General features: G+C 27.8%; 1 protein-coding gene across 1 annotated transcript; it reads left to right on the forward strand.

Moving 5' to 3' along the window:
* The first annotated feature begins 7276 nt into the window (after positions 1-7276).
* On the forward strand, positions 7277-13885 carry LOC107955233 (probable leucine-rich repeat receptor-like serine/threonine-protein kinase At3g14840). The gene is made up of 18 exons (XM_041104906.1): positions 7277-7540; positions 7629-7800; positions 10433-10504; positions 10613-10684; positions 10821-10892; positions 11018-11089; positions 11202-11273; positions 11375-11449; positions 11562-11633; positions 11742-11819; positions 11922-11993; positions 12087-12158; positions 12231-12296; positions 12544-12603; positions 12701-12736; positions 12810-12856; positions 12940-13317; positions 13537-13885. The coding sequence occupies exons 1-17, from the start codon at positions 7450-7452 to the stop codon at positions 13065-13067; spliced, it is 1329 nt and encodes a 442-aa protein (XP_040960840.1). The 5' UTR covers positions 7277-7449; the 3' UTR covers positions 13068-13317; positions 13537-13885.
* The last annotated feature ends 679 nt before the right edge of the window (positions 13886-14564 follow it).

A 14564-nucleotide genomic window follows, 5' to 3' on the forward strand; every position in this document is an offset into this window, starting at 1 on the left:
GTTTCCCAAGGTTATATAGTAAGAAAATATAAGGCATTTACAAATCAAATCACACGAATTGTTTTAATGCTTCTTATCAAACAACAATTGGCTAATACAAACAATATTCATATAAATGCAAACGGTCAAATTAATATAGTAATTCTCATTTAAGTTTGTGAAAATGTTTTCAACCAAAATAATTCAAGAATTAAAAATGACAACAATTAAATTTGAAATTCAATATTAGAACCAACCCAAAAATCAATTTAGACATTCCTCAAAAAGTCTTTAAAACTACACATGTATGAGTATTGAAAAATTTCAAATTGTATAACCAAAATAATAAAAGACATTAAAAGAACGTAATCTATATTTATATTAAATCAAATCTGAACAATCATAAATTTCATAGCTTTATCAACACAAATTTACATACTATTATATTTTTAGCCAAATACATTATTTAATTATAAAACTTACTATAGCAAGATAAAGAAGTCAATTAATATTCATTTTTATGAACAAATAAGATGTTTTAAACCACAACCCATGAAACCAAAACTTAAATTAAAATAATCTCAAATACTTAAACCATAAATCAAATTGATGTAATATCTAAAGATGCTATTATTGAGAATAAGTGTAAAGATAGAGATCTAATGAAGTTTATGTACCTTTCTTGTTCAACGAAGTCTTGATGATCTTATTTCACAATTTCAATAGATAGTGATATTAAATCCTTCACCATCATTAAATAAAATAAACTTCCTGTAAAAACTTTGCATCTTGCCATCAAAGATCTTGGAAATCATGGAGAATATATTTGATCGTCGATAAAAGGAACTATCACTTTGAGCAAGATCGTGTTCATAACATGTTATAAAATAAAGAGACATAGAGGGAATAAAGAACAAAGAAAATATGAAAGCAATAGAGGATATACTTCATTGATCAAAAGGGATGATTGCAATATTTTATCATAGTCTCTATTTATAGATATAAGAAGTATAAAAGAGGTAGAGATCTAATTCAAATAACTATTAGAATTTAAAGTACACCAAAACTTTGACGGTTTATTTTCCTGCTTTTTGGTTTTGCTGCATTGTTGGTTGGATGTTGTCAGTCATTGTAACACCCCTTAACCCTAAACCGTCACCAGAACAGGGTTACGGAGCATTACCGGATATATCGGATAACTTATAGCTAGTTCACAAATAAATAACAGATATAGCATACTTGTATTAAATATGTCATATTAGTTTCATTTCATACTACCAAAATCATTTCATGAACTATATCAGTATCTATTTCTTGAACCGATGGTTCATACATTTCATTTCCATATCTCAATTTAATATCTCATTTCGATTCATATTCAAGATTATTCAATAAAATTTATATTATCAAAATTATTCATTTACCCCTATTAACTTGACTCGAACTTTGGCAGATACACAGATTCCAACCAACACACCAATACGGCACATAGTGCCTAATACGGTACATAGTACCTGATCAGTAATCAGTAACGGTAGCAGTAACAGTAACAGTATTCAACACACAAAGTGCTGAATCTGTAACAGTAACAGTAACAGTATTCGACACACAAAGTATCGAATCAGTAACAGTAACAGTAGTCGGCACATAAGTGCCTGAACAGTAAGCCGGCAAAAACCCGTACTCTTTCATATCCTATGGCATGCCAACTATATCCGACTCAGCCCGACTAGTTAATAGGGTGTTCAAATCATTTTTCTATTTCAAAATCATTTTCGATTCAATCACAATCCAGATTCACTTCCCACTTTCTAATCAATATACAATTCAATTCCAATACATATTTCAGATATTCACATATAATCATAATTTAATCCACTTTTATTCAATTCATATTTTTATTTTCAATCTATCAACAAATATATTTCATCATACACTATATAATTCATGAAATTAACATTTAATCGTTAAATTTCAGCCATATGAACTTACAATTTCATTACCTTTCCACACTCATTTCCATTTCAATGTATAACTTATAAATTTAACGTGGCATAATCTAGCCACTACTTGGCCAAAGCCTAAGCATGTACACCAAATATGTTAGCCAAATACACATAGAGCATAAGCATTATAAGCATGGATGAGCACAACATTTATTCATGTATCACACTTACCAACATGTGTTGATTCATAAACCATTCATGACATTATTTCATGCCAAATTATATACCGAATATACCATATACACATACTATGAAACTATATTTTCACACATAAGCTTAGACCATGACCAATAATGCACAAATATAATCATCATTTCTATTTCATCATTTATCAATTATAATCAAGTATATGACCAATTATACACAAATCATTCATATATTTCCCAATTTTCCTCCTCCTCCTCTCCATTCCACATCCTTAATGTGTATAACACACTTAAACTACATTAATTATAATTCCACTATTCACTCACATGTATATTCAAAGCTGTTTATTCGGGTCAAAGTCACTAAATTATTTTCATCCGGAGCTACAGAGCTCCAAATTAAGATCCGTTAATTTTTCCTGAAACTAGACTCACATATCTTCTTGCCATAAAATTTCAGAATTTTTGGTTCAACTAAATAGTACAGTTTATTCTTTAAAGTTTCCCCTGTTTTGTTGTCTAACAGTTCCGACCACTCATCACTAAAAATGAATTGTCTAATTGTACAAATTCGGATGATGTTTCCGTTTGTTTCCTTTGAAAATAGACTCATCAAGGATTCTAAGAATATAAATTATAACTCATAATTATTTTTTTACAATTTTTAACAATTTTCCAAAGTCAGAACAGGGGAACCCGAAATCATTCTGACATTATCTCACAAAATTTAATATATCTCATGATTTAAAATTCTATTGCTTACACCGTTTCTTCTATGAGAAACTAGACTCAATAAACTTTAATTTCATATTTTATTAACCCTCTAATTCAATTCCCACAATTTTTGGTGATTTTTAAAAGTTACACTACTGCTGCTGCCCAAAACTGCTTTAGTGTAAAATGTTGATTTCCATTTTGCCCCCAAATTTCACAGTTTATGCAATTCGGTCCTTTCTCAATTAACCCCTCAATTAATCTAATTTTCTCAATTAATAATTTACCTAGACATTATAAGTTATTTCACAACTATTGAAATTCAGAATTTTCACATATAACCCTAACTTCAAACTCTTTTACTATTAGGTCCCAAACATTCACTTTCTATTCATTTCTCTCAATAAAACCAGTATATGAACAATTTAAAGCTCTAATTCCATGCTAAATCATCATATACTTCCAGCATGCATTCATAGCAACTTTCAACTTCTTTCATAGAATCAAAAACTAATGAGTTCAACAAGTGGGCCTAGTTGTAAAAGTCACAAAAATACAAAAACTTAAAGAAATGATCAAGAATTGAACTTACTTGCAGTAAAAATATGGAGAACCAGCTTAAGGAAACCCTTCTATGGTGTTTTAGCTGATGAGAATGCAGAAAAATAAAGAGAAATCTAGATAATTCCACTTTGGTCCTAACTTTATTAAGTAAATTTTACAATATTCCAAATTTGCCCTTAATTCTCCAGACTTTGTTGCTGATTTCATGCCCTTGCCGTCCAGCCCAAATAGACTTTGGATCTATTTGCCTTTTAAGCCCTCTTCCTTTTATCATTTAAGCTATTTAATCATTTCTCAAAATTTTGCATTTATTACAACTTAGTCCTTTTTGTTCAATTAATTATCGGAACTTTAAAATTTATTAACGAAACTTTAATACTAACTTTTTAACACTCCATAAATATTTATAAAAATATTTATGGATCGGTTTAAAATCTCCGAGGTCTCGATACCATATTTTTTTATTCTAATTATTTTAATATTTATTTCTAGTGCACTATTCAATATTTCAAAAATTTTCCTAACTTCATATTTAACTTATACTCACTAAATTAATAATATTTTCTACTAATTTGTCGAATTTAGTGATCTCGAATCACAGTTCCGACACCTCTAAAAACTCAGGCCATTACATTTTTCCTCGTCGGATTTGTGGTCCAAAAATCATTGTTCCGACTAGACCCAAAATCGGGTTGTTACAGTCGTTGTCTTGAGCCATTCGCTCGGTTTTAATGAATATCAGCTTTATCTCAAAAAAAAAAGTACACCAGAACTTTATCTTGATCATGATGGACATCCACTTAATAAGATGTTCATAACAATAATTAATTTTAATTTTTATATAAAAATAATATTTTATACTTAAAATAATGAAAATATATATTTAAAAAACTACTTTCTATTTTTACTTGATATTTTTAGAAATATTTATAAAATATACTTTGAAAATTTACCAAATATTATTCAAACGTTCATTTTATTTAAATAACTCTAAAAACAAAAATCTAATATAAAAAATATAAAAACCAAACCAATCCAAATTAAATTAAATTAAAACAAAGCTGATTTTATTTAGACTGATCACATTCTTTGACACAAATCCTACTCCTCAACGCCGTCTATTCGGTGCAGCAATTAAGTGGTGAAAACGGTGGGGAAACTCATTGGTTTTGCGCCCCATACGTCAATAGCAAGACGTCTCTCGTTATTTGTTGTCTTCTAAAATTATATTTTTAGGGTAGAAAAACATTTATTTAATCTTCCAAAGTCTCAAAAATTATTATCAAAGGTTAAAATAATTTGTTTATTTTATTTAATTCTCAAGTTTAAAATCTATGTTATTAATTAAATAAAAATTATATACCCTTTTTAAGTTTGGTATGTGATAAAAGTTTTTTATTTCACATATAAATCGCATACATCTTAAAGAAATAATATTTCACATGACATTTATAATTACTCATAATTGTTTTATTCAAATTGAATCTATTAGGGATGAATTTAAAATTAGTATAATAGTAAATAAATGTTCGGTGTAATGATAAAATATATTATATTTTTTTTAAAAATTTCATATTTAAATTTTAAAAATTACATTATTAGGAAATAAATAATGAATGCTAAAAAGAATTAATCTTAACAAATCGTAAAACGTTGTGAAGAATACTTTAATTATAAAAAGAAAACAATGAAAGGGAAATTGGTTAATGTGGCCAAGTCAAGGTCTTTGCATTGGCCATAAATGAAAACATTTACTTGTGAAGATAGGGAGTTGAGACTTTTGTAAGTCAAGGTCTTTGCAATTTGCAAACGTATTGATTGGCTCAACCTAAACACGTGGGAGTGGAAGCAATAGTTATATGCTCTTCATTTGTTTATTCTTCAAAAAGAAAATCAAACTACATTCTCACCATGTTAAAATTGAATATAAACTTACTTAGGGTGTGCAGTAATTTTAAATTTGTGAAGATTTTTAAAATGTTAGTATCAAGGGGTGAATCTGAAATTTTTTGGAAGAGCCGTGATTAAGTTATATATTTTTATGAGAGTTTAAATGTAATTTTTCTAATGTTTTAGCATATATCTTTATAGTTTTAAGGCTACATCAAAATTTTATCAATTTTAAGGGTTAAACTATAATTTTCTTTAGGGGTGAAGCTAGAATTTTTTTTAGGGGTAAAATTAAATTATAATTTTTACGATAGTAAAAATGTAATTTCATCATTTGAATATCCTATATTTTTATAATTTTTAAAGGATTAAATCAATTTTTTATCATTTTTAGGGGTGGCCAAAATTTACCTTTACTAATTTAAAATTTTAAAAATTCTAAAGGATCTAAATGAAAATTATTTCATTTTAGGGGGGACCAGGACCCTTGTCAACCCCCTAAATATGCCCCTAATTTTATTATGTATTAATTTAAACTTTAATAAATTTTGAGGGGCCTAAAGCAAAACTTTCCAATTTTAGGCCCAAGCCTTTGCCTGCCCTTGAATTTTAAACTTATGAATTGAAAATATTAGTATTTGTAATTATTTTGTTTGTATAAATAATTTTTTTAGAAAGATTTAGAATATTGAATTTTATGAGTTAAAATATAATTATGAAAGAAAATTAATGATATTTTTGATATAGTATTTAGAACTATTTATAGTCCCTCCCCAATCATTAAATAAAAGGATAACGTACTTCAACGCACTCTAATCTACATTTTCCTACACTAGTAATAATGTCGATACCGGTGGAGTTAAGACTCAATCAACAAAAAAAATTAATGATATTAAAAATAAATAATATAAAATTATAAAATTAGATTTGTAAAAATATATAAATATTATAAATAATATAAAATATATTAAATAAATAAATAAAAATAACATGTTGTAGATGAGAAAATTTGAAAGACTAACTTTTTCATATGAAATTTGAATAAAAAAATTCGAATTACTCAAATCACCTTTTAAAATTTCTTTTAAATTTTAAATTCTTATTTTTATCTAACCAAGTAAATATATTTTTGAAACTTTTGAAAACCTTAGTAGAAACTAAATTCTTCCCCTAAACCCCTTATCCAAATATACTTCAAATTATACTCTTAGGGTTTATAATTTTACATTCAATAAATAACAAATTTTGTATTAAATAAAAGATAATTATTTGAGGTATTTGTGGCGAAATTTTTTAACTATACGAATAGATTGAGAAATTAACACATATATTTAAATTATATTTAAAAAATTTAAATAAATAAATAAAATATGTGATAAATTTTTAATACCACTTGTAAAGATAATCTGACACTTCTATCACATTTTTACATTTCAACAAATAAGTAACTTGAGTTAAAAACAAACTTTAATTTAAAATCAGTTTAAACAGGCTTTTAAGGAAATTTGTTTATATTCTAATTTCAACCTTTGTTATGAATTAACTTTTTTTTCTAATAATATATCAAATATTAAAAAAATAAATCAAGGAAAATATGAATAAGTGGACCTATTCATAAACATTTAGTTTTTTTTTGTTTTTAATAAACATTTTCGGCTTCAACGTATATGTATGGGACCTCCCATGCAAAATATTTTAACAACTTGCTAATATATAAATTATTTTCATTTGCAAAGGGTGAGTTTGGATGGGTTGTGCGTTTACCTGTAGTTAGTATAATAACAGCAGTGGCGGTGATATTAAATACTGTAGCGATACTGTAACGTGAAACAAAAAGTAGACTAAACGCACCGCATCCAATCCCCCATCCAAACTCACCAAAAATCATACAAAACATCCAGTCACACTACAATAATTGAACATTTCTCATATCTCAAACCAAAGTGTTCACTCTACCTCTCTTTTTCCATTTTTCTCCATAGGCGGCCAGATAATTTTCTTCGTCTTGCTTTTTGATTCATTTTCTAAGAAACTTCCCAAAATTTCATAGTCTAATATCTTTATGAAAAACCCAATCTTTCAATCCATTTTGTGTTCTTTCAAATCAAGCAAAGAGGAGCTCTAGAATCCCTCTCCAGAAATCCTCCAACATGTTCATTCATCGACTCCTTTTTGCTTCAATATTCATAGTGTGTTGCCTCACAACGCTTACAAATGGAGCTTCACTTCCAAATGGTGAAGGTAATTCATAATATTACTCTACAAAGAAGCTTGATTTGCTTAATTATTTTTTTTAATAAATTTCAGTACCCTTTTTCTTTTGTTATAGTGGAAGCTTTGAGAAGTATTGGTAACACATTGGGGAAGACAGACTGGAACTTTAATATTAATCCATGCGATCAAGGCGATACTTGGTTGAACCAATCCACACGTTATTATGCTAATAATGTTACTTGTGATTGCTCCTTCAACAATAACACTACCTGCCATGTCACCCACATGTAAGTATATACATATTATAATGAAAATTTATCCATCATTGAGTTGTGACCAAACTTGATACATCTATTCATGGATTATATATAGTTTTAGATCTCATCTAAAGTTTACTAAAAGTGAGAGAGAGGCATGATACAAATATGAGATAGAGATATATAATAATTTTGTCTTTGAAATTGTCCATTTGTACCTAGTTGGTCCTTAAAACTTTTTTGAACTTAGTTGATCCCTGAACATGTATTTCATCAATCAGGTTAGTCCCTCTACACTAGTACCATTAGTTTGTGCTACTGTGACATTTTAGCCAAGGACGAAGCTAGAAATTATTTTAGGGAAGGCCAAAATTAAATGTTAATTTTTATGATAGTAAAAATGTAATTTCACCATTTGAATAGTCTATATCTTTATAATTTTTAAAGAATTAAATTAATTTTTTATAATTTTGTGGGGTTAAAGTGTAATTTTACCTTTATTAATTTAAAATTTAAATAATCTAAAGGGCTTAAATGAAAAATTTTCTATTTTAGGGAGGTCAGGGCACGACCAACCTCCCTAACTATGCCCCTATTTCTAGCCAATCTAGTAGTACCACGTAGTAACCTCTCAAACATAATTTATATTTCTTAGTTTATGTTTATCATGTGACAAAAACTATAATAATTAGACTACAAATATTCAAATTAAAAAAAATAAGAGGATTAAATTTTTAACTTTTAAAATAAAAATATTAAATCTCAAATTTTGTAGAAATACAAGTACTAACTTCATATAATTTGTTAATATGTTTTAGGGTTAAAGAGGTTGTGAGACTGTATGTATAATTTTGGTTAGCAACCTCAATTAAATATTTTGTCTTTGTTCAAGATTTCCTTTTTTGAATGGGTTATGACGACTTTTGAAGTTTAAAAACATATATAAATGTTAAATAATTGCTTAATTAATTTATTTATATATTACATAAAGCTTTTAATTTTGGGGGGTCAATATAAAGCTGCAAATTATGACTTACTTTATCTTTGACTGTTGATAATAAATTTATGACAGCTACTTGCTTGCACAATTTTATCTAATTCTCTTAATAAAAGTCAATTGGTTGTGATGTGATTAATAAATTAATAACAACTAATTCTATATAATTACAATTAAAAGATATTATTATTTAATTTTTAATACAATAAATGTCAAATCAAAATCCATGAAATGTGCTGACAGGAGTGGTAAGTGGATGACAATGTAGTACAATTAATTTAAGAGCCACTGCTTAGGGTGAGTTTGAATGGGCAGTGCGTTTACCTGCGGTTTGTATAAAAATAGCGGTGATGGTAAAATTAGATATTATAATAATACTGTAGTGTAAGATAAAAAATAGGTTAAACGCACCATACCACATTCAATCTCCCATCCAAACTCACTCGAAATCGCCACCGCATGTCGGTCCAACCTTTTGTTGGCCACCAACGTCTCTCTTTTGAAAAATGCCTTAACAATATACTATCCAATTTTAGCCTTTTACTTTATTCTTAATATATTTAAACGATACATATGTTAGCTTTTTTAGTCTACGACTAGTTTCATGATACTTGTTTAAATTGGATCAAATAGATTAATTCAATCCGTTAGATTATTGATTTAGATATTTGTATTAAATTAATTGACTCAAGATTTAGTATATATAGTTTGAATTGATTTTTTTTACTTTTTATTTATTTAATTAAATCGTTTGAATTGAATTGGCCGAATTAAGAAATTAACAACTTGACTAAATTGAACGATGATTTAATTTTAAAAATCTTAAATGTTACAGACGTAGCACATGATTTTATGTATTTAACATTTTACTTAAATAATATATTTATACTTATTGTAATTGGTTTTTTAATACATTAATTGAAATGTTAAACATAATTAATATATATTAATTTACTCAATAATTTAAATATAATAAGAAAAAATTTTCAATTATAATTAAAACATTTATATTATATTAAAAATGATATATTTTAAATTGAAAATTTTTATAATAATAAATTAAAATTAAAATATTTGTATTATATTTATATTCGATATACAATATAATTTTATTTCATTAATTAATTCAAAATAATATTATTCAAATAATAACCAACATATATATATATACTTGCTTTTTTATTCTATGACTAATATAAATGTTCTTTTAATAGCTTAATTTGAAATTTACATATAATAATTATTTAGATATTTCCTTTTTGCTTGAGATCCAGGGATAGAAGTAGCCAGGATCTTCGCTCCATTACTTAAATAAAAATATTATTTTTTTAATCTCTTAGAATTTAAAAATTTTATTTTAAATATTTTTAGTCCTTATAAACTAAATAAAAAAATGCTTAAGATTTTTTTTTAACTTTCAAAAGAATCTCAAATTTTTTTATCTAAAAATATTTTAATTTTTCAAAATATTTACTAAAACGAATCTAATAATTAATTCTCCGTATTATGTAGATTCACGATTTTAAACAAGATTAAAAAGATGGTTAATGTTAAAAAATTATGACTTTTGATTACCGTGTTTTTACCAAACACATATTGATTCTGAATGTGAATTTTTTTATTATAGATTTTAGCAACAGACCCCTAACTTAGTTTCTGTATCAGATTGCTTAAGTCACAAAATCTCTCGGGGACTCTCCCACTAAACTTGACAAGTCTCCCTTTCTTGCAAGAAATGTAAGCACATTTCAAGTGTTCCTCTATAATGATATATATAAATGAAGATTATTTGTTTTTCAGCAACTATATATCTACTAATTTGTTGTTTTAAAACTACTATTACAGTGACCTAACTCGCAACTATCTTAGTGGCACCATTCCCTCAGAATGGGGTTCTGCTACCCGACTCGTCGGCATGTATGTTTTCTCCTACTTTCTCTTTCATGGTTGTATGTATATATCTTTCATGGTTTTGAAATAATTTCTCGTAACTACAATATGTACGCATGTATATGTAAATGTTGTTAAATGCAAATGATGTGCTGTATTTCAGTTCCCTTTTTGGAAATCGATTAACAGGCCCAATCCCAGTAGAGCTAGCAAATCTCAGAAATCTTACCTCCTTGTGAGTTAGATTATATCAATTTCTTTTATATAAATAAATATATAAGATGATGATAACTTTTTTTCATCTTTTTAATGAATGTCTAATGGTTAATTAATTTTATTTATTGAAAAAACATTGTGTAGAATCCTTGACAACAATGGTCTTTCAGGAACTTTGCCTGCAGCACTAGGGAGTCTATCCAAAATTGAGCGATTGTAAGAGAGATTTTTTTTTTTCCTTTTTAATTCTAGCTGGATTTCATTTCATTATATGTGCAGTATTTTTTATCATGTAAATGATTTAAGATCTATTTACTGGTTTTTTCAGACATCTTAGTTCCAACTATTTTACTGGTAAAATACCTGAAACCTTTGCTAGTCTGACTTCATTGAAGGAATTGTAAGCAATTCTATTTTCTAGTGCTCCTTTTAATACATATCATTCGATATTTTCAATATATTTTATATGATATGGTTATGATAATTTTGTATTCTCAACAGTCGGATTAGTGACAACAATTTTACAGGACAAATTCCTGACTTAATATTCCAAAATTGGACAAATCTTGAAGCGATGTGAGAATTTAATTTAACATTTTCTTTATATACTTTAATTTTTTTTCCTTAATTCATTAGAATTTTCGTTTTATCAATCAATTAAATGAATCTATCTTTTTTGTAATGACAGATATATGGAGGGAAGTGGTTTGAGTGGACCAATTCCATCCATTAATGCTACTTTACATAACTTAACATACATGTAAGCTCCAATGATCTTAAAAGGTCGTGACAATATTCATTACATAAAAATAAACACAACTTAATTTCTTATTTATGTTTGTATATGGTTCTTGGTATTGTTTTACAGAATAATTAGTGACTTGAATGGAGCTGATACAACTTTTTCACAATTGCTGATCGCCACTTTGCCTAAATTGAAAAGCCTGTAAGCATAAATCTGAAATAAGGCAAAGATGTATTAGAGTTATGAGATATTACGGAGTTCCAAAAACAAAAACAATGGAATTATTTTGTGATTGAATTACAGGATGTTGAGGAGTTGCAATCTCATTGGAGAGATACCTATTTCTTTTGGGACATTTACATTCATAAAGATATTGTAAGTAATTACACTTTCTTTTGAGAGGTTCAAGTTCAGTTTGATTGTAGACTTACGTGTGGTTTAATACCCGTTTTACAAATTTTCTTGCAGAGATCTCAGCTTTAATAGACTTAGTGGAAAAATTCCAGATGACCTTTCTAATCTTCATTCTTTCGATTATATGTAAGGATATGGCTTTTAGTTGTAGTGTAAACTGCATTTTCTTTATTTATATACTCATTTGGATTTTATTAGGTTCTTAAATGGAAACAATTTTAATGGATCAGTCCCTCAATGGATACTCGAAACAAGAGAAAAAGTGTAAGATTCTCTTTCTTATTTAAATGCTCAATCCCATTGATTATAGTTTGATTAACCAAAATCAAAATTATTGCACAAAGATAGTTAATTATTATTTATTGATTCTCCTACATTAATTAGTAGTCAAGGATTTGATCTTCTCACTGTGTATGAAGTAGTTTTATAACTCGTGTCCGACATCTATCTTCTTAGTGAACATACAAATAAAAAGGATTAATCAGTGACTTGCTCCGTATTCTAAATGCAGGGATCTTTCTTATAACAACTTCACAAACACAGGTGTATCAGATTGCCGACAAAATAGCGTGTACAACAACTTCCTCATCCAACTTCATTACTGGATCTTTCTTATAAAATATCAATCATTTTTTTGTTATAATTTTTCCTCCATTATCGACCTGTAGGAACTTGTTCTCAAGCATTGCAAGAGTCAATAACACGTAAGTATTAAGACAACAACAATCATTAAACTAAGTCTTTGTCTTTCATCTAACTTTATAATTGTTTTATCAGGGGAATTGTTCCATGTTTGACAAGCCAAATTACCTGCCCATCAGAACGTAAGTATTTATATATATTTGATGCACTAATAATATAACTCAATTATTTTATTCAAACTGTTGTTGATTGTTATTTTCCTCAGCTTTGCACTTTGTCCATATAAATTGTGGAGGGAGAAAAATAACTGTTAATGGCATCACTTACGAAGCCGATTTCGGTCAAGCCGGGACTTCCGACATTTTACCGCAGTATTACCAACTGGGCATTTAGCAGCACCGGAACTTTTCTAAGCGATGACCGCCCCGACGACGTCTTAGATTTGGAAAGTAGACAACTTTCTAGCAATGGTGGCAATGAACTGTACACAGATGCAAGGGTTTCGCCTAGTTCTTTGACTTACTACGCATTTTGCCTTGCCAATGCAACTTACAATGTAAGCCTCCATTTCGCCGAGATTCAGTTCACTAATGGTGAAACTTATAGCAGCTTAGGGAGGCGGATGTTCGATATTTACATTCAGGTATTTTTAATATCGTTCTTGCTAGAATTTCTGTTTATATTATTCTTTAGATATATATATATTACGTTATCCGGATTTAAACTGAGTGTCAAATTTTTCGTAAGAGTATTTTCCGTGTCTTTAAAAAATTTAAAATTTAAGCTAAATGTTAAAACTAAGCTTTACGACTTGTGCTGCATGGAAAGCGAAGTTCAATGGAATGGATTATATTAATTGCAGGGAGAGCGGGAGAAGCAAGATTTCAATATTGTAGTAGCAGCAGGAGGGGCAGGCCTATCAAGAGTAGAAAGATTCAATGCAAATGTAACCGATGGCACTTTGGAGATTCATTTCAGATGGGCTGGAAAAGGGACGACTTCTTTGCCCGAGAGAAGCATTTACGGTCCGCTAATCTCAGGAATCTCTATTTTCAATCCTGGTAGGTTTTCAACTTCCATTGACTCTTATTGTCTCCGATTAATCGCATTTACCCGGACATTTAGAGAACAAAAACTCTATTCTTGAATCTATATTATTATAAAGGGGCGGATTGAATTTGGTTAGAATAAAATAAAATAACTTTCTTTAATTCTGAAAAACATAAGAATAAAGGATATAACTATTATCAAGTATAATTTTTTTTAATTATATAAGATTAAGGGTGGAGATGGATTAATATAATTTTTAGCTTCTGACAAGTAGGTTCATTTTATTTTTATTTTTATCCCCTTTAGTATCTGAATTTCACAACTAAATCCCTTTTTTTATCCATAAAAATTTGATCAATTGGCACTTTATTTAAAAAGAAAATTCAAGTGATGACATGACACAATCTCATAGTACCATGTCAACAAACTTTTACACTTGCCAAATTCAAAGATAAAAATGGACCTATCTATCAATTTTATATACCAAAGTGAACAAAATAATACAAATATTAAAATAGACTTCATTGTCAAATTGAAAGACTAAAAGTTATATTAACCCATATGTAATTTATAAAACTACCAAATTCAAATATAGGTTCCTTATTTTCTTTTGAGTTAATATGTAGTTTTCAGTAAAAGTACAATAGAAGCCTATGTATTAGGAATCAAATTTTATTTTGCTTTATTTACTAAAAAGTAGATAAATTAGTTCTTGTACTTTATATCAAAGAGCAAATTGGTCCTGTATATTAAAATTTTTATCTATTTCTATAGTTAAAAACTAGTCAACTAGCATGGTTGACGAAAAAACTAACTTCTTATTTTTAAAAAAATTATTTA

The sequence above is a fragment of the Gossypium hirsutum genome, chromosome D11 (genome assembly GCF_007990345.1).
Source record: "Gossypium hirsutum isolate 1008001.06 chromosome D11, Gossypium_hirsutum_v2.1, whole genome shotgun sequence".
Classification (NCBI taxonomy): domain Eukaryota; kingdom Viridiplantae; phylum Streptophyta; class Magnoliopsida; order Malvales; family Malvaceae; genus Gossypium; species Gossypium hirsutum.